This window comes from Jaculus jaculus, chromosome 6, assembly GCF_020740685.1.
Source record: "Jaculus jaculus isolate mJacJac1 chromosome 6, mJacJac1.mat.Y.cur, whole genome shotgun sequence".
NCBI classification, from domain to species: Eukaryota; Metazoa; Chordata; class Mammalia; order Rodentia; family Dipodidae; genus Jaculus; species Jaculus jaculus.
In genome coordinates, this window is record NC_059107.1 from 76,583,705 (window position 1) to 76,609,662 (window position 25,958).

General features: G+C 41.9%; 1 protein-coding gene across 2 annotated transcripts in view; it reads right to left on the reverse strand.

Moving 5' to 3' along the window:
- Positions 1 to 25,958, reverse strand: part of Actn2 (actinin alpha 2) — a 94,905-nt gene that overhangs the window by 56,373 nt on the left and 12,574 nt on the right. Inside the window, exons 2-4 of one of the 2 annotated variants that reach the window (XM_004662191.3) lie at positions 7,509 to 7,623; positions 5,399 to 5,518; positions 4,116 to 4,202 (exon numbers count right to left, since the gene is read on the reverse strand). In XM_004662191.3, coding sequence (XP_004662248.1) covers positions 4,116 to 4,202; positions 5,399 to 5,518; positions 7,509 to 7,623 — 322 coding nt within the window. Of the gene's footprint in view, positions 1 to 4,115; positions 4,203 to 5,398; positions 5,519 to 7,508; positions 7,624 to 25,958 lie in introns of those variants that run through there. The other variant, XM_045152452.1, reaches the window with a different exon arrangement.

Genomic DNA, 25,958 nt, shown 5'->3' on the forward strand with positions numbered 1-25,958 from the left:
CACCTTAACTGCTAACCATCTCTCCACTCCTAACTTCTTTTTTGTTTTGTTTTTCAAGAGTCTCACTCTAGCTCAGGCTGACCTGGAACTCACTATACAGACTCAGGGTGGCCTTGAACTCACAGTGATCCTCCTACCTTTGCCTCCCAAGTGCTGGGATTAAAGGCATGTGCTATCACACCGGCTGTTAGTAGATTTTGTTTTTTTTAAGTTGTTTTTTTTTGGTTGTTGTTATGCACACAGGGCTGTGTATGTGTATGTATGTCATGTGAAGGTTAGAGGTTGATGTCAGTTGTCTTCCTCAATCATCTTCTACACCCCCCTTTTTATTTGAAACAGGGTCTCTCACTGATCCTGGTGATCAAAGATTCAGCTAGACTCCCTGCCCAGGTCCCAGGGATCCTTCTAACTCTGCCTGCCTAGTGTGGACTCACACACCCACTGTGCCTGGCTTTTACATGGCTGCTGGTGGATCAGAACTAGGTCCTCATACACATGCAGCAAGAACTTTACCAAATAAATCATCTCCCCAGCCTCAAGTCACCACCTTTTTAAAGTAAAAAATTAATCATTTATTTCTGTGTGTGTGGCATGCTATGCACACACAGGGTCTCTTGCTGCTACATACCAGACGCTTGTGCCACTTTTTGGGTCTAGCTTCTGGTGGCTTAGGAATTAAATCCAGGCTGGCAGCCTTTGCAAGCAAGACCTTTTAACTGTTGAGCCATTTTCCAAGACCCAAACTCTTTTTTTAAAAAATTATTTATTTGCAAGCAAAGAGAGAGGGAGGAGAGAGAGGGAGAGAGAGAGAGGGAGAAAGAGGGAAAAGAGGAAACACACACACACATGAGAAAGAGAGAGATGGCACACCAGGGCCTCTAGCTGCTGCAAATAAACTCCAGATGCATGTGCCATATTGTGCATCTGGCTTTCACATGGGTGCTGGGAAACTGAACCAGGGTCATTAGGTTTTGCAGGCAAGTACCTTAATGGCTGAGCTATCTTTCCAGCCAAAGATGTCTCTTTTTTTGCGGGGGGGGGGGGTGTTTTCAAGATAGGGTCTCACTCTGGTCCAGGCTGACCTGGAATTAACTCTGTCATCTCAGGGTGGCCTTGAAGTCATGGCAATCCTCCTACCTCTGCCTCCCGAGTGCTGGGATTAAAGGCGTGCATCACCACGCCTGGCTAAAGTTGTCTCTTTTTGAAGTGAAAGTGACAATATCCTGGTGTGAGGAGGCATGCCTATAACCCCAGCACTCAGGAAGCTGACACGGGAAAGAAAAGGTAGGAAAGAAGGAATGAGGAGGAAGGAAAGAACAGAGAAAAAAGAGGGAGGGAACATAGTTCTGGTCTGGAGATGTGTGCCCAAAATTAAAAGGTGGCTATGGATGGACACTTGTAGGCGCTACAGAACACTCCCTGCCTGTTGGGCAGTGTTCAATGGACATTTGCCTAGCCAGGACAGTATGTCCTTTGTGTTAGCCAATTGTTTACATGTATAATAATGAAAATAACCATTTAGCAATCTCTCCAGCCCAAAATCTGTTTGAAAATACCATAATGAAACCTAATTCTTTGTATGCTAATAAAAATAAAGAAATTTGGTTCTAATGATAGTTTTTTTCTCTTTATATAAAACAAATAATGTGGATTTTTCTGAGGACTTGTAGTAATTAATTTTGACTCCATGAAACTAAAAATTTTAAAGACATGGTTTTACTAAGTAGCCCAGGCTGTCCTTGAACTTACAGTCATTAGCATCCCAGTGCTAGATGGCAGGCCATGTTCCATAATACTTGGATTAGTGTTTACTTTATTAGTATTATGTGCTTTATTATTGTGTTAGCATTATGTAATATCATTAAGAGATAATAAAAAGATCTTTTAATGAAAACAGTTTGCAAATACTGTGATTTGATTGTTATTTGGGTCATGCAAAAATAATTTTAGGGAGACTTGCATATCACTCATAGCTACACCTGAAAAAAATTTAAGTGTTAAGGGGCTGGAGAGATGGCTTAGTGGTGAAGCCTGTGAAACCAACGGACCCATGTTTGACTCTCCATATCCCACATAAGCCAGATGCACAAGGTGACAGAAGTGCAAGGTCACACATGTGCACAGGTAGTACGCACATCTGAAGACTGACTGTAGTGACTGCTAGAGGCCCTGGCATGCCAATTCTCTCCCCCACCATAAAAAATATAAAAAGCATATTTTTAAAAAATTTGTAAGTTTTAAGTTCATATTATCGCTAAGTGAAATTTTGTAACAAGTGGAGGTGTGGCTCAAGAGCAGAGTGCTTGCTTAGTTAGCCCTCCCAAAGCCCTCTATTCAACATCCAGCACCAAAATTAAAACCACAAATTTCATAACAAATCCAGAAAAGACTGAGTCAAGATCACTGCAGTAATCTTAGTTACTGGAACTGGGTGTGATGGCACACACCTATAATCCAATCACTCGGGAGGCAGAGGCAGTAGGATCCCTGTATGTTTGACGCCAACATGGCTTACACTGGGAATTCCAGGCCAGCCAGAGCTACAAAGTAGGACCCTGTTGCTAGCCCAGCTAACACAATAGTGTGAATCAGTTTTCAAAGTAGTATCGACTCTATAAAGTGGGTTCAGCTGTCTAAATATTTAAATTTAGAAATGTACAAAAACTGACACAATTATGACAAATTACTATTCTTAATAAAACAAGAAGCATCTTGTTATTTTCATCACCATAAGGAGAGATATTTTAATAAAACTACATTGTGCAGAAGTGTTCAAATTCAGATATTAATTCAAGCTAGCTGTCAATCCTGAGCCTAAACTGAAGTTTTAATGTCATTAAATCTTGGTTTGATCTTTTAGATGATATAAATGGGTTTCTGGTGCTAAAAAGGGAATCATTTAGGTGAATCACACATTCTTTAAGGGAACACACTGCAGACTTCTTGTCACCAGCGCAGCAAGTGGACAAGTAGCTGGTTATTGATGCTTGTTGGTAGCTAAGTCACTAAAGCCACTGGGAAGACCAGCTTTGGAGCACCCACCCCTCATTGCTCAGGTTACTGTTAGGTTCCTAAGTTAAGAAAGTGTGATTAGTGGGCAATCTGCTTGCCACTAAGCACATTCTGCAGGTACACATGCTATGATCTGTGAAATGAACAGGCAAAGTTCTACTTTTTAGAATGTTAGGTAGACACTTATCAACAGTGCCTAACTTATGAACATATATTGGAGTGTAGTGAGTGTGCAAAGATTGTGATCTTCAGTGGTAGTGCCAAGAATTAAGTTTGATTAAAATGATGAAACAGGGGCTGGAGAGATGGCTTAGCGTTTAAGTGCTTGCCTGTGAAGCCTAAGGACCCCAGTTCGAGGCTCGGTTCCCCAGGTCCCACGTTAGCCAGATGCATAAGGGGGCGCATGCGTCTGGAGTTCGTTTGCAGAGGCTAGAAGCCCTGGCGCGCCCATTCTCTCTCTCTCCCTCTATCTGTCTTTCTCTCTATGTCTGTCGCTCTCAAATAAATAAAAAATGAACAAAAAAATTTAAAAAAAAATGATGAAACAGGTGACAGGCCAAAAGTCAGAGTGACAAAGAGATTTTGTTAAAACAGATAAAAAGAGAGGTAGTGATGGGGAGGCAGACAGAGAGTGAAGGGGGGAAGTAATAGCTTATATTATATTTTTGCAGCAAAATAAAAAGTATTATGGCTGTATACCAAAAAGAATTTGTCACAGGGGGTTGGAGAAATGGCTCAGTAGTGGATCATGTGCTATATGTAGCATGCACAAGGCTCTGGATTAAATCTCAGTAGAGAAAAGAAGGAAAGGAGGGATCGAGGAAGAAGAAAAATATAAAGCAAAAATTCTACATAATCTATGTTGTAAACTTACTAGAATAATAAGCAGTTTAAAAAAAACCCTCATTTTAAAAAGCAACTTCTGTTCTGAACATGTGCACATCTTTGCTGCCAGGGCCTTTTCCAAATAAATATAAAATTCTTTAAAGCTCAACATAGACACTTTTCATTCAGTCATGTGACTGACCAATGTCACAATATCCTATCTAAATTTTAATCGACAAGTTCAATTTCCAAATTAGACTGTTATCTGTGTTGTTTACCTTCCACTGAGATGTCCTGAATGGCAAAGCGTAGGATGATGGTCCAGATCATGCCCAGGGTCATTTTCACATTGCCATCGACAATTTCTAGGGATAAGAAAACAACAGGCTAATGGCCAGATAACAAAATCAATACATAATTTCCTCTATATATACATTTTAGCTTTAGCATACTGGAATGTGTACATATGGGAAGACCACTATGTTTTTATAAGCACTGCAGACTGTCTGGTTATAAATGTGGTATTCATAACCAATTGTCTTGAGTTTAAATGAATTCTGAGTTAATAATAAGCACATATCTGCATATGCATTATCACTGAAAACCACCCAGGAGCGTCCAAAGTTTAAAGCCTCCATATGTGAAGGTTTTAAAGAATAAAATAGAGAACACACTCAGCTCTACCCTGATCCCTCTTACAGCCCTCTTTAGAGGGAAGAGCAGGACTCAGTTGCACACCATGAGTTGCAGGTAGTCCAGCTTCTGCTCCTCTCTCCAACCCCACAGATGTGCAGTTCTCCTAAGACAATGAGGCTGTTTCCTTTCTAGAAATTAGGGGGGAGTGGGTCGTGGTTTTATACTGATTTTCTTTCTCTTGAGATAGGTATTCATTATGTAACCCAAGCTAACTTTGAAGTCCCTATGTGGCCCAGGCTAGCCTCAAATAGTTGGCCCTAGAAATTAGTTCTAATCAAGAATCATTGGCATGGGTACAATCTTTCTCACTCTAGTGATGGGTTTGAAGGAGACATGGTATCACAGTTGATGCTGTTCTTTACACATAAGCCTAGAACCTGGTCCCTGTGAGAACACAAGTAGGTCACTGTCAGAGATCCTGTTGCCCAGACCAAAGTCCAGCCAGAAAGCAAAAACTGCCCCCTTTTTGGATTATGATACAGGATCCTATTTAGTACCTTCCTGACTCTCTGTGCCTTGGTGGCTCCCAGTATGTAAGCCAGGTCACATGGCATGGAATACCCTCTTTCCCCTCCAAAAAACCTATAAAAGTAATGGGGCTCCCTTTGTTCTTCATGATGCTGGAACTCACTTAATAAAGCTTCAATTCTAAAAGGGCAATTTGTCTCAGTGCCCCTCTTAGATCAAGCTGCTTTCTCCCTGTCTAATATCTATCATCCTCACTCTTAATACATTTGCTGTCATGTCTACTATCTGAATGGCAACATGGAGCCCAACGCAGGAAGGCAGAGAACATGACGGGAGAGAGAAGAGAAGTGAAGTCACATGAGGTTGGCAATACACAGGTCACCATTCCACCTCTTACCTTCAGCCCCAATGGACACCAGTTTCACCCCCTTGCTAGCTATGTAATCCAAAGCCTTATTGACATTTGCAATCTTGTGGAATCGCATTTTGCCCCGGTCAGGTTTGGGCAACCTTTCCCCTGCAAGAAGAAAAGAGAGTCATGGGTAAGCCATCCCTTGGTGCAGAATCGTGATGCCAAATATCAGAGTCCTGGCTTTCCTTACGCAGAAATTGCTACTCCCTGGCTTCTGACATACATGTTCTTGGCTTCCCTAAATCACAGGAGAGAAGAAACACTAGTCTCAAACACATTCAAATCCAGGCTGACCATGGGAACCATATCATTAAGGCCTTATGCTTGGCAGACCTATCAGGAGTGTGTGGTCTGGCCTGTGAGCCAATTTTTACATGAATAAAGACAGAAGCCAATTAGTGTCCCTGCAGCATTCAGAGCTGCTGGCCAGCTGTTAGAGAAGTCTGGTGGCCTACTTTAAAGTCACAGAGGTGGCCTGCCAGGGCTTGACTTAGACATATCTAATTATGAAGATATATGGATTAGGGCAGACTTGCTATTCTCTTTCCCTGACACACTCTGGAAGGGCCATCAATCCAGTTGACATCTAAATCAGCTAACCCAGAACAAACCAGAGCCACACAGAGATTTATGTTTTTTTTGAGACAGAGTATCATGTACCCTAAGCTGGCCTTAAATTAACTATGTAGCCAATAATGTCCTTAAACTTTGAGTGTTTGTAGGTGTGTGATCTGTGTGCATGTTCATGTGTATGTGGAGACACATATGCCATGACACACATGTGGAGGTCAGAAAGCAATTTCAGGTGTTGGTTCTGCCTTTGACCTATTTTGAGGCATGGTCTCTTTTTCTGTTGTTGCTGCTTACAATTGCATTTGCCAGCCTAGCTGGCCCATGAGTTTCCAGGAGATTCTCCTACCTCTACCTTCCTTCCCACTATAGGCATGCTGGGATTACAGATACCAACCACAGTATCTGGCTTTTATGTGGGTTCTCAGGATCCAAGCTCAAGTGCTCATGCTTACATGGCAAGCACTTTACCTGCTGAGCTATCTCTCTAGCCCCCTTCTCTCCATCCCCACAGCAAGGACCTTAACTCAAGTTCAGGGTCATGTTAACTTTGGGTAAGAGACCATTTCTGAAATAAATATTAGGTGGAATAAGGGTATATAGTGGGCAACGGGGAAGGCAGTCAAAAAATGTCACTTTCCCCCTCTCATATGGAGGCATACAATATAATATTTTATCTTTCTTTCTTTCTTTCTTTTTTTTTTTTTTTGAGGTAAGATCTCACTCTAGCCCAAGCTGACCTGGCATTCACTATGTAGTCTCAGGGTAGCCTTGAACTCATATCCTCCTATCTCTGCCTCCAAGTGATGGGATTAAAGGTGTGTGCCACCATGCCCGGCTCAATGTTTTCTTCTTATTATTTTATCTTATGTTTTTGTTTGGGGGGCATGTGTGTGTGCACATGTTCATGTGTGCATGCACCATGGTGCCTGTGTGATGTCACAGGACCACTCTGAGGTGTCTGTGCTCCACCTTGAGTCAGGGTCTCTTGCCACTGTAAACAAATGCCAGACTAGCTGGCAGGCCAGCTTCAGATTCTCCTGGCTTCCCCCTCCCTCTGCTGTAGGCAAGCTGGGATCACAGATGCATGCACCACATTGCATTCAGCTTGATGTGTGTGCTATGGAATTGAACTGAGGCTAGCAGACTCTGCAAGCAAGTACCTTTTTAACCACTGAGCCGTATCCCCAACTCTTGTTTTGTTTTTGAGATAGGATATCACTATGTCTTCCAGCAGGCTGCCCTTGAACATCTGGTGATCCTCCTGCCTCAGCCTCCCAAGTGCTGGGATGAAAGGCATGCAGTACTACTCCCAGTGCTGAACAGTTTTTTAGTAAGTCCACTTTAAGCAATATCTTCCCTCTCTTTTTAAAACAGAAAGAATTCCAGTCAGATTGCTCTTTCTTTGCCAGTAAAATCCTTTTGACTAGCCAACTTCAAGGGAAAGTTCTGGATGATCATTTTTATACACATACTTTCCTACTGATTGCATGGGAAGATACAGGTCCAAGATTTACACACCCACCTGAAATGACTTCCAGCAGCAGCATGAGTTTGAGTCCATTCCTGAAATCCTCCTCGATGTTCTCAATCTGGGTGCCTGCCTTCCGCAGGTGTGAGTTGCACCAGGCGGTGAAGGTCTGCAAGGAAAGCCGGACATGGTGAACAAGGCCCGGTGGCAACCACCCTCCTACAGGCGGTCCTTGGCATCAGCATGTTTGGAGGGTCTGTATGAGGCTAGGCCACTTGCGTCTTCATCAGGAAACAGAAGTTGATGGGAAAAAAAAAATTGGAGATACAAAGGTAAGATCTTGGAAAAAAAATCTCTTTAGAGAAAAAAAAAAAATCATCTATCCACTATGGTGACTTGAAGAATTTGTACCTTCAGTAGAAAAGGCCCCAATAAACATCAGTCCTTTCACCTGCTCAAGAACTCTTACTTTGTAGGAAAGACAGTAAATGAAAACTTTCATTCCCTTTATACAACACAAATAAGCTTGCTAACAGTGTGGATGCATAAATAATATTGAAGGAATATTCTTTAGAGGATGAGTGACATTTTGTAGCACAGAGAAGAGGAGAGGGACTCATACCACTAATTGTCAACAAATAGTTTATTCTGGATGAGCAATAGTTTTAAGCTCTTAACTAATCATTTAAAAATGGAAAACAATAATATACTCCTACAAGCTTATTCTAGGTCCTTGAGCAAGATTCTGGATTCTAAACATGACTACCCTGGAAGGCCTCCTGGCCCAGTAACATTAACAAATCACTGGGCAATCTTCAGCAGAAAATGTACTATATATTAGCGCCATCCTTAGTTATTCTGTTTATTTTTCAAGCTTCTTTTAACTTGGCTTCCACTTGTGTACTATTTCCTGCCAAAACTAGATTAGAAATGTTTCTGGCAGCTGCTGGCTTAGAATGCAAACTGTCCCCTTGTCACAACAGCTGCTGGGCTCAGGAACAAAGTGCCTGGCACGTTCAACCAGGGGGCTGGGGGCAGGGAAGCAGGGGAAACACAAGTAAGGTTTGTGTTCACAATGAGAAAATCAACTTCTCCCAACAGACTGCTTCCAAGCAAAGATTAGAAAAAACACAAAATGTCCTTAAAATGATTTTCCTAGGAAATAAAGAGGTTTTCAAATCTAGTAGCCATTTCTAGAAATATGTGACTGTAGTAAATTCAAGGAAAGAATAAATGTACAAATTTTAAAAAGGTTGACATGAATGAATATTGCCCTGAGATCCTAAGTGTACAATTATTTCTTCTATTACACACTTGATTTTAGTGAAAACACAGATGATACTGTAGAGCTAAAATCAATCAGTGAGGCAGTTCCTACGTGCTAGTGGGTATTTAAACTTAATTAAAGTGAAAGTAAATTAGAATCCCTTGAATTCTTATCTTCCTAGTGCTCAGGGACACCATGTGGGATGACTGCAGCCACAGAACACTCATACAATCACTCTAGAAAGTGAAGTCTTGCTTTAAGGTATGATGAATGACTATAAGAATATTATACATAATACATAGTAGTTTTACATATTTACTTTTTGAATGGTTAATACATCTCTTTAGTGCAAAATCCAAGTAGAAAGGAGGTTATAAAGTGACAGGCCTTCTTCTCTCTTGTTGCCAGCAATCCAGTGCCCTGGCCCACAGGGACCCAAATGCCTCTGTCACCCTTGCACCCTTCCAATGACATCTATGTATGTAGAAAAGCAGACACACTTTTTGTGACTTTGGTACCTTTAACAGAAATCACAATATATACTTTATTCTGCATTGTGGGTTTCAGGTTTTTTGGTGGCCGCGGGGTTGAGGGAATGGAGTTCTGAAACAGGGTCTGCTATATAGCCCAGCATGGCCTCAAACTCTTGATTCTTCAGGCCCTGAGTCCTGAATGCTGGAATTATAGGCATGTGATCCCACACTAGCCTGCATCTTTTTTTTTTTTTCCCTACTGCTAGGGATTGAACCTAAGGCCTCATGTATATGTTAAACCACTGAGCAATATCCTCAGTCCCCCCCTTTTTTTTTAACTACTTAAAAAATAGTATCTAAACTGGGCATGGTGGTACACACCTTTAATCCTAGCACTTAGGAGGCTGAGGTAAGAGGATCGCTGTGAGTTCAAGGCTAGTCTGAGACTACAGTGAATTTCAGGTCAGCCTGGGCTAAAGTGAGATCCTACCTCAAAAAAAAAAAAAAATCTATTGAGCTGAAAAAGATGATTCAGCAGTTAGAGTGCTTGCTTGCAAAGCATGACAGCCTGATTTTGATTCCCCAAAGCCCATGTAAAGCCAGATGCACAAAGGAGAGCATGCATCTAGAGTTTGTTTGTAGTGGCAAGAGCCCCTACCATGCCCATGCATATTCCCCCTGCCCCGGCCCCCACTGCTTGCAAATAAATAATAAAAATATTTGAAAACATGACTATAGATCATTCCATTATCTGTGCAGCACATTCCTTTTTGTAGCTGTCTAGTACTCCATGGTGTTTCACACCACACCTTATATAAGAGGTTTTCTGTGCAGGGACATTTAAGCTGTTTCCAGATAATTAAGTAGCTACAGTGAAAACAAATTGAAGGCCCCATTTTTGGTAAGTGAAAACTACTTAAAAAGGTACTTTTGTTAAACAGACATTATTAAGACTAATTATATACCTGATATTATGGGAAAGTTATGAGAATAACAGGTTGTAGTAATAAGAAGTAAATGACACAGAAAAAGTACAATTACATAGACATTCATTCTATAGAATTGTTTTTATTTAGATTTTACTTTAAAAAGACAGGGCATTATATCTTGATATTTTACTATGCATAATCCATCACACCAACAGCATTTCTGAACATAGCACAAAAGCAGCTCATAACTCAGCACATGCTTCCTGACCCCACTATGGGACACTGTGAATGGCTCATAGCCCTAGCAATCCTCCTGTCTCCACTCTCCTCAGTGCTGTGCCTCAGCTTTTAATTTCTTAATGTTTTATTTACTTATTTACTTATTTGAGAGAGAAAGAGAGAGAGAGAATGGGTGCACCAGGGCCTCTAGCCAATGCAAACAAATTCCAGACACATGTGCCACCTAGTGCATCTGGCTTTACATGGGCACTGGGGAGTTGAACCTGGGTCCTTAGGCTTTGCAGGCAAGTGCCTTAGCCACTTAGTTATCCATCCCATGCCCCAGCTTTTTACATGGGTGCTGAGAATCAAACTCAGGTCCTCATGCTTGCACAGCAAGTTGCCTTACCCACTGAGCCATCTCTCCATCTCTCCCTGAAGCCTTGTTATGGACTCTTTTGCTAGGGAATAGCAACACATACCTTTAAGGCCCATTGGAACTAAAGCCTGGAAAACTCAAATAACAATGAGAGCAAGCCAATACGGTTTTGTAGAAGCTCTTCAGTGTGAACCATATTCCCTAAACAGATGTCCTTTCTTACAAGAAATGGTGTCTTTTGAACTAGACACAGACCATGGAAGAAAAATGTCAAATCTCTCCACGTCACACGCCAACCCAAGGAACTAAGATCTTCCACCATTCTTTTTTCAGTCCCCCTCCTCCTGGCCATCCACCTCTCTAGTTTCTGTTTCCTATACCCAGGGATAAATGCAAACATTTCTGGCATCTCAAAATTGGGTACACAGCAAGGCACCATGGTATATGCATGTAGTCTCAGCTACTCAAGAGACTGAGGCAGAAAGACCATAAATTAAAGGTCAGTCTGGGATACATAGCAAGTCTCTGTCTCAAAAAAAGTAATATTAAATATTAAAGTGATAGTAAAACATTTCAGACCAATACAAAGAGAGCCAAGATGGAGAAAAACAACATATCATCTATCTTCAGAAAGGAAAGACACATATTTCTAGTTCGTATCTCCTCCAAACAAGCTAAGGCACAGCTAAGGAAAGAGTATTGGAGACACAGAGAGAAAAGGCAGACATTTATTTAATGGCAGTTGTTATCTCACTAGGTGTGATGTTTAGCCTTCATTGCCAATTTAAATTGACTTGGAATCACCCTGAAGACATAATTTCAGGTGTGTCTGTGAGGGCATTTTCAGTGAGGCTTAACTGAGGAAGGAAAGACCTACCTCAAATATATGCAGCACCATCCCTGGGGGCTGGGTTCCAGGAATGAATAGCAAGAAGAAAAAAAAAAAAAACAGAGGGATGGAGAGATGGCTTAGTAGTAAAGGTACTTGCCTGCAAAGCCTAAGAACACATGTTCAACTCTCCAGATACCACGTAAGCCAGACACACAAAGGTGAGGCAAGTGCAAGGTCACACATGCCCACTAGGTGGCACAAGCATCTGGAGTTCAGTTGCAGTGGCTGAAGGTCCTGGTGTGCCAGTTCTCTCTCTCTTTTTCTATCTCACAAAAAAAGTAGAGAAAGAGAAAGGGAGCTGAGCAGCAGCATTTGCCTATCTCTCTGCTTCCTGACTGTGGACACAATGTGAACAGGTGTCTCCTGCTGCCACAGCTTAGAGCTACCCTCAACCACATCCTTCTCTGCCATGATGAACTGTATTCTAAAACTGTTAACCACAACAAACCTTTTCTTCCTTAAGTTCCTTTTGTCAGGTATTTTGTCACAATAATGAAAAAAGTAATACACTACGTATGTTCCTTAGACAACTGGAGCAAATATTAGAATCTCTTTTCTAAGCATACAAGGATTCACGCCTGAGTCACTAACTGGGAAGGGAGCTTTCAAAACCCCGGCAGCAGCAGGCTGGGGGGTGGGGGCGTGAGGTTCCAGCCGCGTTTGCTTTCACTCTGTAAGCCTGAAGAAGAGCCAAGCCCTCAGAAGGCTCTACCGTTGTCACATTCCTGAATGCAATCCGGAAGCCCAGAAAATGTTCCTCTAGCTCAGAAACACAAGGCTGAGAAAAGCATCCTTTGGAGGAATTTGCTAGAAATATGTATGAATTCAAATATTCAAAAATTCATTGAATGGCAGAAAAGGCCATTGTCATTCACAAAGGACTTTAAGAGTACTGCCTTTCCCACAGAGCAATTATAAAGCAAGACAATCAATGTGTGTGCTATGTCCTTACTGAACTGATGAGATAAGCACATGATTCAACATCTACTCCTTGGTATTTGTTTTCTTTTTAAGCTAATTATACCTACCACTGTCCAGCTATCCCACAGAGACTGTTTTTTCAGCAAAAGGAGGTGCATCTGAGGTTATTTATATCTTTCCTTTTTGACCTCACGTGTACAATTCTACTGAAGGGATTATCAAGGGCACAGTGAGAACACAAGATCAATCATGAGGCAGGAATGGTTCTCTGAATGAGTCTGTCTGATTTTCTGTTGTTGTTTTGCCCTGGCACTAGGGACTGAACACAGGACTTCACACAGGTTAGGTTAGGTAAGTGTTCTATCACTGAGCTATATCACCAGGCTCCAGACAAGGTCTCAAGTAACCCAGCTGGCCTCACATTCACTATGTAGCCAAGGCTGACCTTGAATTTCTTGTCCTCATGTCTCCACCTTCCCAGTCTGGAAGTACAGTCATGGGCCACCGTTAGTTGATGCGGCACTAGGGACTGAACACAGGCCCCGTGCATGCTAGGCAAGCACTCTAGCAACACCTCTAGCACCCCTCTTTTACATTTTGTTTTGAGACAGGATCTCGCTAAATGTTCAGACTGGCCTTGAGCTCACTCTGTAGCATAGGCTAGCCTTGAAATTGTGATCCTCCTGCCTCAGCCTCCAGTTCCAGTTGTTACTTTTAAAGACTAGGTTCTAAGCTATACCAGTTCTCCAAAGACTTTCTGTTCAATTATTGTTCTACAAACAAAAAACTGACAACATATTTTAAACCTTCCTTTGAACTTCTTTGACCAGGTTTTTCTTTACCAAGTACATGTAATACATATTTCAGATCACATTTGTTGAAGGGGAAACTCATAACAGCTTTCTTGAATGAAATGGCCTGGGGTCTACAGCATAAAGATCAAGAGGAGGCAAGCCTTATAAACTCCCCAATTATAAGACAGCACGGTCCATCTGGGCATGATCAGAGAATTATGACTTCCTTTCCCTGGGGAACCAAGACGACGACACTGGAGCTTCCAAGCTTGCCCTGGTAATCATCTTGAATTCTATCTTTCAGGCTGGGACAAATAAAAGTACCTGAGAGAGAACAGGAAGGGCAGTTGGGGAGCTGAGACCAGCCCAAAGTCATGCTCAGAACTTGGATTCATGTGACACCACAAAATTATTTGCCCTTCACATCCTTATGCTTTTCCAGCCACAAACGGGGTGATGATTGCCAGGAGCAGCACTGGAAGAGAGTTCAAACGGTCATCAAGAAATTCAGAAGAAGGCCCGGGTTCTGAACACCTTGACCAAAAAAGAGAGAGAGAGAGAGAAAACTACAATTATATTAAGCTGCTTTTCTTTAAGAAGTGCTTTACTTTCATAGTGTCTTCTTTTCTCTTCACAAAGTCCTAGCTTGCCAAGATCACTCTGATCCCTTTCCTGCTTCTTTCATAAATATTGGGAAAGGAAAACTAACTTTAAAGAGTTGCATGTGTGTTTCACATCTTTGGTGAAGGAAGAAGATCAAGGGTGTGTCTCTGAGGTACATGTGTGCTTTGCCTTGGCACTGAGAAAGGTGTACCCTCCCCTGAGAGTAGGTGGCCTGACCTCTGAAGGTAAAACTCCTGCCATCCATGCAGCCAGCACAAAGGAGAAGCACTTGCCTCACTATAAACCTTCACAGCTCTCAGCTGCAGTACCAACTCCAACTGATGGGTACCTCAAGAGCCACATCAGAAGCCAACAGCGTGGCCTTATATTTAAATAGTCAGACGTAGTGGGCTCCATGGCTTGGGTGGTTACAGCACTTGTCTTGTAAATATTCAGTCACCCTGCCACTTTGGAAAAACACCTATAAAAACATTGCTGTACGTCGTCTCTGGACCCAGGGACCACTCACAATGGTGACAAAAACATTCACCATAATGAAAACTTAATAATCACTCAACTGAAAAGGCAATTCACACCCTCAAGGTCATTATATGCCCAGGTAGACCTTTTAGCTACTTATATAGAATCTTCAAAATTTAGTCAAACAAAGCTAGGAAGAAGCTCATTGGTAGAACACTTATTTAGTATGCACAAGGTCCCTTGTTCAATTCCCAGCATTGTAGACAAGTAAATAAATCATAGCAACTAATCTATAAATGCAAGAATGTTAACCCTGAGGACCCAACACATACTACAATCAATTATCAGAATGCCTTGAAGTCCATTTGGAACTATGATATTCTCCTAACTTCCATACCCAAGCATCTAACTACTTGGCAGATAGTCCTCTTATTTTCTGTTCACAAATCTCTACTGTCAAAGATCCTGTTTAGATAATATGGCATGCGGCAGCTCAGGTCAGCAAGCCCTGAATACAACAGCCCTAAAGTTTGAAGCTAGGCTCCGTGGTGTGGGCAGGTCAGCGCATCCTTCTCTACTACTTACCCATTCAACGAGTTTACCAGGAAATAGGGTGGACTGTACGAAACTAGGAAATACTTTGTGAACGTAAATGCCATAGAAACTCAAAAGAAGAACAACCATCCCAGTTTTGGGGAGACTAAGGTAGGAGAATCACCATGAGTTCGAGGCCAGAGTGAGTTCCAGGTCAGCCGGGCTACAGCAAAACCTTGCTTCAAAAGAAGAACAACAGAAACAATTGGTAAGACCAATTCAAAGAAACTTGACATGGTTGGAGCTTTCAACTGAAAAGAGAATTAAAAGCCAGGTTTGAGCTGGGCATCATGGCACACTCCTTTAATCCCAGCACCTGGGAGGCAGAGGTAGGAAGACTGCTGTGAGTTTGAGGCCAGCCTGAGACTACATAGTGAATTCCAGGTCAGCCTGAGCTAGAGTGAGAAGTCAGGCATGGTGGCTCATATGTGTAATAGCAGCACTGGGGCAGGGTGGGGGAGGGGAGGGTAGAGTGCTTGCTTAGCATGCACAAAGCCATGAGTTCAATTCCCAGCACTTCAAACATCGTGTAGTGAAGCATGCCTATCCTGCCAGGAAGATAAAGGGAGGGGCATTCAAGATCAGCCTCAGCCACATGTTGAGTTCACGGCAAATAGGAGCTATGTAATATAAGGTCCTGTCTCAAAAAAAGAAAAAAAAAATCTTTAAAATTGATTCTGGTTAAAAGGCAAATCCACAGCATTCCACTGCAGAAGAAAGACCCACAAATCTTTCTCCAGGCCTAAAAAAAATTTTTTGTGCTATTTGACTCTGTGAATGTGTGCCAAGGTACATGCACATGCAGATATCTGAGGACAACGTCAGGTGTTAGTTCTCACCTTCTACCTCGTTTGAGTCAGGGTGTCTTGTTTGCTGCTGAATATACCAGGCTAGCCAGCCCATGATCATCAGGGATTTTCTTGTATCCATTTTCATTTCATGCTTTATGCAGGTTCTGGGGATCTGAATTCAGGTCCTCACAACTGCTTGCCAAGTGCTTTACCCACTAAGCAATCTAGTTGGCTACATGCTTTTATATGTCTGCCAACACACCCAAACGGAACAGGGTACCTCTAATGCTGCTGCTGCTGCTGCTGCTGCTGTCTGTGTGTGTGTGTGTGTGTGTGTGTGTGTGTGTGTGTGTGTGTGTGTGTGTTTTTAAATAAATATTTTATTTATTTCCAAGCAGAGAGAGAGAGAGAAAACAGCAGGGCCTCTAGATACTATAAACAAACTCCAGATACATGTGCCACTTTGTGTGTCTAGCTTTAAGAGGAGTCAAACGCAGGTCATTAAGCTTTGCAAGCAAGCACCTTAACCACTGAGAAATCTCTCCAGCTCTGTGTGTCTGTTTTTTAAGGGAAAGTTGAGCAAGATTTATTTTAAGAAAGAAAATAGAGCAGAAAGCTCCTGAGCTGGGTGAATTCTCAAGTGGGTAACCCCTTGAACACCCCCATATTCATCTCTGTTTACTGTGAGGACCCAACCCTCAGTAGGTCTATCTGGATTCCCAGGCAGGGCCAACCCCTACTCCATTGCAAAGTTCCAACCGTCATCATCTCAATCATAAAGAAACTGGAACTTCAGCAGCGAACAAGGCTGCCTCTGAGTTTCAAGGATAGAGATAAGAACAAATCATACAATGATGAAGGGAGAAAGAAAGAGAAGCCAGCTTTTCTTTCTGCTGGTTCACTCTATCAAGCTCAACATGCAAGCACAACTCAAGATTTCTTTCTATCCAACTCCTCAGGAGCCCCGCACAAGCTCAAAGTGAGGGTCAAAAGGGCCTGAAACCCTGTCATCATCACCACAGAGTACTGAGGAAACAGCTGGTAAAAGTGATGACATGGAAAAGCAATAGGCTGTCTTGTGCTCTGGACAGACTGAGAACATAGTGGCATTCAATAACTATTGCTGTGTATGTTTGTTTGAGACAGGGTCTTATGTAGCCTTGAACTTACTTATGTAGCTCATGATGACCCTGCCCTCCTGACCCTATTGGCTTCACCCACTGAATGCTGGAACTTCAGGTAGATGTACACTACCATGCCTGGTTTATGCAGTACTGAGGATTGAACCCAGGGCTTCATGCATGCTAGACAAGCACTCTACATCACCAGCCTCTGTTTTGTTTTTTTTTTTTCTTTTTTTGAGATAGAATCTCATTAAGTAGCTCAGGCTGGCCTCAAGTTTGCAGCAGTCCTCCTGCCCCAGCCTTCTGAGTGCTGGGATTAAAGCAGTGAGATACCACCATGCCTTATTAACATTTGTTGAATATCAACTTATTTGTCAAGTTTTCTGACAGTGAGGAAAGTAACTAGATTTCTTTAATCAAAAAGATAAAAAAGGGGATGGAGAAATGGCTTAGCAGTTAAGTGCTTACCTATAAAGCCTAAGGACTCATGTTCAACTCTCCAGGTCCCACAAAAGCCAGATGTGACACAAGCATACAAGGTTGCACATGCGCACAAGATGACACACACATGTGGAGTTCAATTACGGTGACTGGAGGCCCTGGTGTGCCAGTGCTCTCCCCGCCCCCAATTAAAATAAAAAGGCAGGGATGCTAAGACTGCATACCTATTCAAGTTCTAAATTTGAAAAGTTATCATTACCATGTCAAGTTCAACTGTAAGCTTGCTGGGAAAAAAAGAGAAAAATACCTTACAAATATAACAAGCAACCTTACTAGGAAGAATGTGTAAAAATAGAATCTGCTAGTGGGTGATACTTTACTTTAAGTGGGTAAGCTAAAGATGGCTCCCTCTGTCACTTAGAAAGACAGTCTTATCCAGACCTGGCTTTAATCAGAAGTCCTGGACTGGAAACTTCAGACTTCTACTGCCAGGGTCATGAACTGCCTTTCAGTTACTCCACAGGCTTTTAAGAACAGAGAACCAATGGCACTCACTGTGTAGCAGGAAAAAAAAAAAAGAATGTTTTTCAAGTTTCTTCCACAAAGTCAAGCCCTGATGAATCTGGGTGTGAGGAATGACCTTTCTGGTAAATGGAAGAGCTATGGAACATGGGAAGGGGAAGTGCCTGATAAGGCTATGATATTAATAAGGGAACAAAGGAGAAAGGGCTGTGATCTAGTAAGTCTGTGGCCCTCTTCTAGGTTCTTCTCTGGTCTGTAGTCACAGGCACCTAGCAGCAATGAAGAACATGTGTCTGAAGACATGCACGCAGATGCTGTAGTGCATCAGGAGAGCCAAGTACAGTATGATGTTCATTCACATAGAGAGCTGAGGAGATGGGTCTGTGTTTAAGTACACTTACTAATCAAGCATAAGGACATAGATTTGGATCCTTAAGCCCCTTCTTATGCTGATTGTGAGGCTTCACTGGTTTTCTCATTAATGAGTATAGTTATATCTTTAAGGTAGACTCACCTTTGTACTTATATGGTGACTATGCTTTCATCTGAGAATTGTCTCTTAACACTTGGGATTCTTTGTCTACAGAAGGACAATGTGCAAATAAGCTAAAGACATTCCCTTCTCCAATCTAGATTTTACTGATTTTGATGCAGGCAAATAGTAATTAATGCAGGAAAACTATAGACAGAACTGATATCTATCATGAGCCAAGTTGACATTATAGTATGCTTCTTCTGTCCCATGAAACAAACAACTGTTCTAAATTGAGGCTTACTACATCCTTTTTCCATGTCAAGTTCTCCAGTTAAAAACCCAATAATATGGCCAGGCACGATGATGCATGTCTGTCATCCCAGCACTAGAGAGGTAGAGGCAAGAGGATCATGAGTTCAAGGTCAGCCTGGGCTACAGAGGAGGAAGATCACTAAAGCTAAAGAGTGAGTCCAGATACAGAGTGAGGCCCTGCCTCAAATAGCCCAAAAAATAAAAAAATAAAAATAAAAATAAAGGTAAACCTAGACTTTTGCTGTTCTCTCTTTGCTGTGGTTGTGTGATATGAGCTGGTTACTCTTCTCTGCCATGATGAAATTTCCCCTCAGAACTGTAAACCTGAAATAAACCCTTTCTTCCAATTAAAAAAAAAAAAAGGGTTGAGAGTGGTGGCTCACGCCTTTAATCCCAGCACTCGGGAGGCAGAGGTAGGAAGACTGCCATGAGTTTGAGGCCACCCTGAGACTACATAGTGAATTCCATGTCAGCCTGGACAAGAGTGAGACCCTACCTTAAAAAAAAAAAAAAGGCAGGCGAGATTGTTTAGTAATTAAGGCACTTGCCTGCAAAACCCAATGACCTGAGTTCAATTCCCCAGGATCCATGTAAAGCCAGATGCACAAAATGGTGCATGTACCTGGAGTTTGTTTGCAGTGACTAGAGGCCCTGGTGCACCCATTCTCATACTCTCTTTCTCTCTCCTTGTAAATAAATAAATAAAAATATTTTAAAACAAACTAGTATTTTTCCCCATTTCCTTTGGTACTGATCACCACAAGTAATACTGGGTTTGGGATACTTACTTAGCATATTCTCAGTTTCATGAAGATCTTATATGAATCCAGAAGCTAAGCAATTTCCATCTGTTAATTTCCTCCCTACTCTGGAGAAATTTCCTAAATGTAATGTATCATCACTCATAGAATTCTTATTACTGGTACTCCTAATTCTTATCTTTTGGCTGCAAATACACATCCTTCTTTATAGCTCTGTCATCCTAACTTCAGCATTAAGACACCTAGCAAGGACACCAAACAGTTCTAATCTGTGGATTCTTAATGATAACTTGCAATGCAGGCTAGTTCGGGGGCAGGGGGGGGCATTAATTAAAACTCTCAAATAAAGATGTTGGGGATATGGCTCAGTGGGTAAAGTGCTTGCCATGAAAACATGAGGATCTAAGTGTGGATCCCCAATACCACATAAAGGCCAGGCCTATAATCCCAGAGACAGGAGGAACCTCAGGACTTGCTGGCGAGCAAGAGAAACCCTGTCTCAGAAAATAAGGTGAAAACAACTGAGAAAGACACCAGACACCGTGGCCTCCACATGCATGTGTGCACCCTCACACAAGTGCACTACACAAATGTACACATACCACACACATGCACACACAAAATAATAAATAAAAATAAAATGCTCAAAACAAAACCTGGCACATGCGCAGGAGGTAAGCACTCCACCCACCACTGAGCCAAATCCTAGCCCAACGCACTCTTTTTTCTGAAATGATCTTGGTGAAACCCCTCAGAGTGATGGGAAAAAAAATATGCAAATTCTTCCCCAATTCTCCTCTTAAGTCTTCTTAGAAACATTACATTAAAGTAACCAAATCAAATGTCTTAAGAATCAGTCTAATTCATTTATGTCCTAAAAGCTTAAAAGAGGGGGTGAGTAGCAAGCAAGTGGAATCACATGAAATCTCCTGGGTCTTGGCCAACTAAGCTTTAATGTTGTGCCAGGCCAAAAGCCTGACTTAACCCCTGGCTGAGTGTTCTGTGGGGTCACACCTGCCTCCCTCATGCTGGCACAAAACGTGTGGAGAATCTTCCAGGGACTTACTTGTAAGCAACCATATTAAGGCTCCATATGATTAATCCTGAGCTATGCTTCCCAAAATAACTTGTTCCCTTGGAGCCCCAGGAATTATGTGTAAGATATGACTCTCTGACAGGGCATACCCAACTGTTGTTCAGTTTTAGGCAACAGCAACATGTATTGTACTCTCCTCACTCTCTTCCTGAGGGTGCATAAAGAAAAAGCACACTGATGTTTCCCCCCTCAGCCCATCCGGCATGGGGGAAACAGCTTGCACTACACAGACAGCAAAAATAATTGTTCTTTAATTCAAGTTCACCATACTGTTCCTATTTTCAGGGACCCAAATAAATGGCTGCCTACACAGTGGGATGAAAGCACTCATTGAGGAGGAAGCAACTCTCTGGAAGACACCATATTCTCTGCATTGCCGTCTCAGACCTCAGTCAGGTGCACGCACAGCTTTCCTCACATATGCAGGGAATGCCAGTTAGCATATGGGTGAACACAGGAAGTTGGCATTTTCAGTGTTCTTACTGACTCCACACTGAAGGTAACTAGGCAGAGATCTCCTAGTTGGAAGGGTTCACGCTTCCTGGAAATGTTCATGAAACTGCATAATAAAGTGTCAGTTTCCTGAGCCATTTCAGTCACATTGCAGTATGAAACATGTGCTTCTATATCATAATACACAATAACCTAACAGGCACCATGACAAGCTGTTAGCTTTGTTTTTCCCTGAGCCATGGCTTTTGTATTTTTCTTACCTATGTATTTGACCATGAATGTGCATAACTTATACAACTACTTTGAAACATACCCTTAAAAAGTAATTAAGGGCAGGGGAGATGGCTTAGAAGCTAAGGCATTTGCCTGCAAAGACAAAGGACCCAGGTTAAATTTCTCAGAATCCATGTAAGCCAGATGCACAAGGTGGAAAATGGAGTCTGTTTGTAGTGGCTGGATGCCCCACCCCATGTTTCTCTCTCTCTCAAATAAATAAAAATAAAGTATTTTTAAAAGGTAATTAAGATAATTAGTTTTATTTCATTAATCTCCCATATTCCTAAAGTAGATAGAATGACTAAATAGAATACAGAAAACTTGGCTTCTAACCAACCTTTCTCTTTCTTTCTTCTTCACCCTCTCTCATAAATCCCAAATCCACCATGCAGCTGAGGCTGGCCTTGAACTCCTGATCCTCCTACCTCCACCATCCAAGTGATGGGAGTATATGAAACACCATGCCCTGCTGAAATTCATTTTTTAATGAAGTGCTACTTCAGGATATATATTCTTTAAGTTTCACATTAAAACACTTCTTGTGGGCTGGAGAGGTAGCTTAGAGGTTAAGGTGCTTGCCTGCAAAGCCAAAGGATCCAGGTTCGATTCCCCCAGTGGCCACATAAAGCCAGATGCACAAGGTAGCCCATGTGTCTGGAGTTTGTTTGCAGTGGCTAGAGGCCCTGGCTCACCCACTGTCTTTCTCCCACTCTTTGTCTCTTCTCTCTGCCTCTTTCTCTCTCTCTCTCAAATAAATAAATAAATAAAATATTAAAAACCCTTATTCCAACATCACATATTAAACTCCCAGTGAGGAAGGAACATACTGTCCTGTCCCAGTTCTGGGATGGCAGAAGACAATCCTTTGGAGTCGTTCAGATCCAATTACCCAGATGCCAGCTCCAGCAATAGAGGACACTATCACACACCAGGCATCTCTGACATGCTTTTTCCTATTTCCTGACCAAGTCCTTTAACTGCTAAGCCATCTCCTCAGTCCTCTGACCAAGTCCTTAAAGGACTTAAGCAGTGACAACCCCAACTTTGTCTCATTAGGTAAATAAGGGACAATGCCTCACTAAACACAATTTTATCATATAGTAAATATACTTATCCCCATTTTACCCCCAGATTTTTGTGCATAAAAATTTAGAAATAAATTCCTATAATTTTAAGAAAAGACTTAAACTGTTAGAACAAGCCAAGAAACCTGACTTTGGGAATTGGTTCAGATGTTGAAATATTTAACTTCTAGTTGTTCAGATGTACAGAGCACGTAGGCTTAGTTAATGCCTGGTGCAAATGAATGTCAAAATGTCTGAACTGCAGTAAAAATACTATTTATGAACCATGTATGTATCATATAAGAAATAAATACAGCCGGGCGTGGTGGCGCACGCCTTTAATCCCAGCACTCGGGAGGCAGAGGTAGGAGGATCACTGTGAGTTCAAGACCACCCTGAGACTACAGAGTTAATCCAGGTCAGCCTGGACCAGAGTGAGACCCTATCTCGAAAAACCAAAAAAGAAAGAAAGAAAGAAAGAAACACATAACAAAGATGCACACGTCAGAGGTGAACAGCCCCCCAGCAAGCCTCCAGTGGACTCACCCCCACATATCTATCTGCAAGGGTTCATCTTTGAAAAGATTCATGAATTAAGAGATTCACAAATTACTAGACCTCAAGTGCATACATTTGCCAACATGTTTAAAATTGCATTTCATCAATGCATACAATATATATTTGAAAGAGGCAGAGAGAATGTTGATGTGCCAGGGCCTCCAGCCACTGAAAATGAACTCCAGATGCATGTGTCACCTTGTACATCTGGCTGTTGGTCCTGGGGAATTGTACCTGGGTCCTTTGGTTTTGCAGGCAAGCGCCTTAACTGCTAAGTTCTAACCTCTCCAGCCCAATGCATGCATTAAAAAACTATATATATCAGAGATCAGCGAGGACTCTGAAAAAATGCACAGTTATTCTGCATGTAAATTACTTGAGGGCCAGCATGATTTTGACCTTCCATGAGATTGCTTTGTGTACCTCCTAGGAACAGCATGATCCTAGCCTGCAGTATAAACTAGGCCACTTCTGCAGTCAAAAGAGGAGCAATTTATAATGCTTTGGAACAATAGCCATAAAGTGAGACTGTCCTAAGAAACCCAGTTGTAGGGTCATTTCTGAAATTACTCTTCCCTCGTTCATCATTTCAACTTATGAAGAAAATGGACCTAAGAGTCAAAGTCCCTTGCCCAATGACATGGGCGAGTGTGCTATTTCTCATATGAACTTTTACTTTTCAGGGTTACAAGACACCTTGTAAGGAAAGAAGTGGCCCATAATTGAAGTGGGCATGCAGCCCTCATCTCTTCTCCAGAACTATCCTGGGAACACATGTATCTAAGAAGAGGAGTACCTGTTCCATGGGTAAGTAAGGTCCTCAGAAATAGTCTTGGTAAGATGGACCCCCAAAATAGCCTTTCCTGCAAAACCCTTCAAGGTCTGGAGGTGGTGGAGGAAATAAAGATGCAGAAAAATGGCCAGGCATGGTGGCACACACCTTTAATCCCAGCACTCAGGAGACTGAGGTAGGAGGATCACTGAGTTCATGGCCGGCCTGGGACTACAGAGTGAGTGCCAGTTCCAGGTCAGTCTGGGCTAGAGACCTTTACCTTGGGGGAAAAAGATGCAGAAAAAGTGCTGGGGAGATTGCTCAATGGGTAATGTGCTTGTCTTATAAGCATGAGGACCTGAGATGGACTGGAAATATAGCTTAATTGTTAGAATATTTGCCTGATATGTGCAAGGTCCTAAGCTCAGTCTCAAGTACCCACCCCCACCAAAAGAGGAAACCAAAATATAAAAGGAAATTCAATTTGTGGATGTTGAAGTAGCCAGCATTAAAACTTTTCCGTGGTTTAACTTAATGAGTACACAGTCAGATGTGTAGGTCTCACGGCCTCTGGTTTCTGATGAGCCAGGTATGGGGTGTCCTTGAACTCTTCCTGAGGCTGGCTGGCTCTTCCTAGAGTCCCTTTCTCTTACTGTGTCATTTCTGTTGGACAAAGCAACCACTAGAGCTCTGCTTGGAAAAAAAAACAAAAACAAAAACTCAGAATGATTATATGGTCCATGCCTTACAATTCCGGGTATTCATTCCGGTCAGATGCCCCCAGCTTACAAGTTTAGGAATTTAAAATTCACAGATACACAAAGCCTTCCATGGAAGCTGAAAATTTCTAATAAGTGAAAAATCAGGTGGGATAAATTCCAGACTTCTGCTCTGGATTGTTGGTTATTAATCTAAGAAAAAGCAACAAAACTAGAACAAGTTTACAGGTTAAAAGCCCTTAAACTGGGTGTGGTGGCATACACCTTTAATCTCAGCACTCAGGAGGGAGGCAGAGGAAGGAGGATTGCCATGAGTTCAAGGCTACCCTGATAAGCTAGAGTGAGACCCTACCTCAAAAACAAAAAACAAAAACAAAAACAAAAACATAAAAAAACTGGCCCTTAGACTTAAGTAGCATGGCTCTGAAGCCAAGCTCTGCCACTGACAGGAAAAAGCTATGCAATCAAATAATCAGCTTCTCTATTCTTTTGTAAGATTTCAGTTGTGAGATAAACTGTACCTTTGTAATTTAAACAAAATCTGCTTGCCTCTTCCAGCACTTACCATTTCTCAACCTTCAACTATCACTGGGCAGCCTACTTACTATCCCTGACTAAGAGATGAAGATAATGATGTATATATTTCATGACTATTTTGGAAATTAAGTAACAATATATGCAGTTAAAATAGTGTCTAAAAATTCTCAGCAACAGTTGCTCCTCTGCTTTATACAGTAAAGGGTTTGGGAAACCAGGAATGGTATGCCAAAAATCCCTTCCCACGCATACCTTTTTAAAATCCACTGTAACAATGCATACATTAAAATATCATTTTTACTGTCTGCTTGTTTTTAGCACATTGGGATAATATCGAAGGAAAAATCATTCTGTTCTAAAATCTAATATGACAGATAGGCCAAGGTATACATCAGAATAATCAGCCACACCATAGTCCACAAAACTACAATGGATAGATGTATTTGTCTATAGAATATACCACACTGTTTCCATTTTCCTCATTTATGTCACTCACAGAGATTCCTGCCTCCCCATCAATAATGTGGTTGCTAGACTGGGCAGATGGCTCAGAGGTTAAAGGTACTTGCTTATAAAGCCTGACAACCTGGGTTCAATTCCCTAGTACCTAGGTAAAGCCAGCTTCACAAAGTGGCACATGCATCTAGAGTTTGTTTGCAGCAGCAGGAGGTCCTGGCATGCCCTTTGTTTGCTTGTTTCTTTTTCAAATGCATAAAAAATATTTGTAAAAATATGAAAATTACTTTCTGTGAATGAATCTCTCAGGTGATTAAAATGCCATATATTACCACTTTTATAACTGGTATCATCTAATACCCAAAATAACTACTTGTTTTTTGTTTTTTGTTTTTTTGGTTTTTAGAGGTAGGGTTTCACTCTAGCCCAAGCTGACCTGGAATTCACTATGGAGTCTCAGGGTGGCCTTGAATTCATGGCGATCCTCCTACCCCTGCCTCCCGAGTACTGGGATTAGAGACATGCAACACCATGCCTGGCTCATAACTACATTTTTTAAAACCTTAAAACAAAATACCCATACAAGAATAACTCAT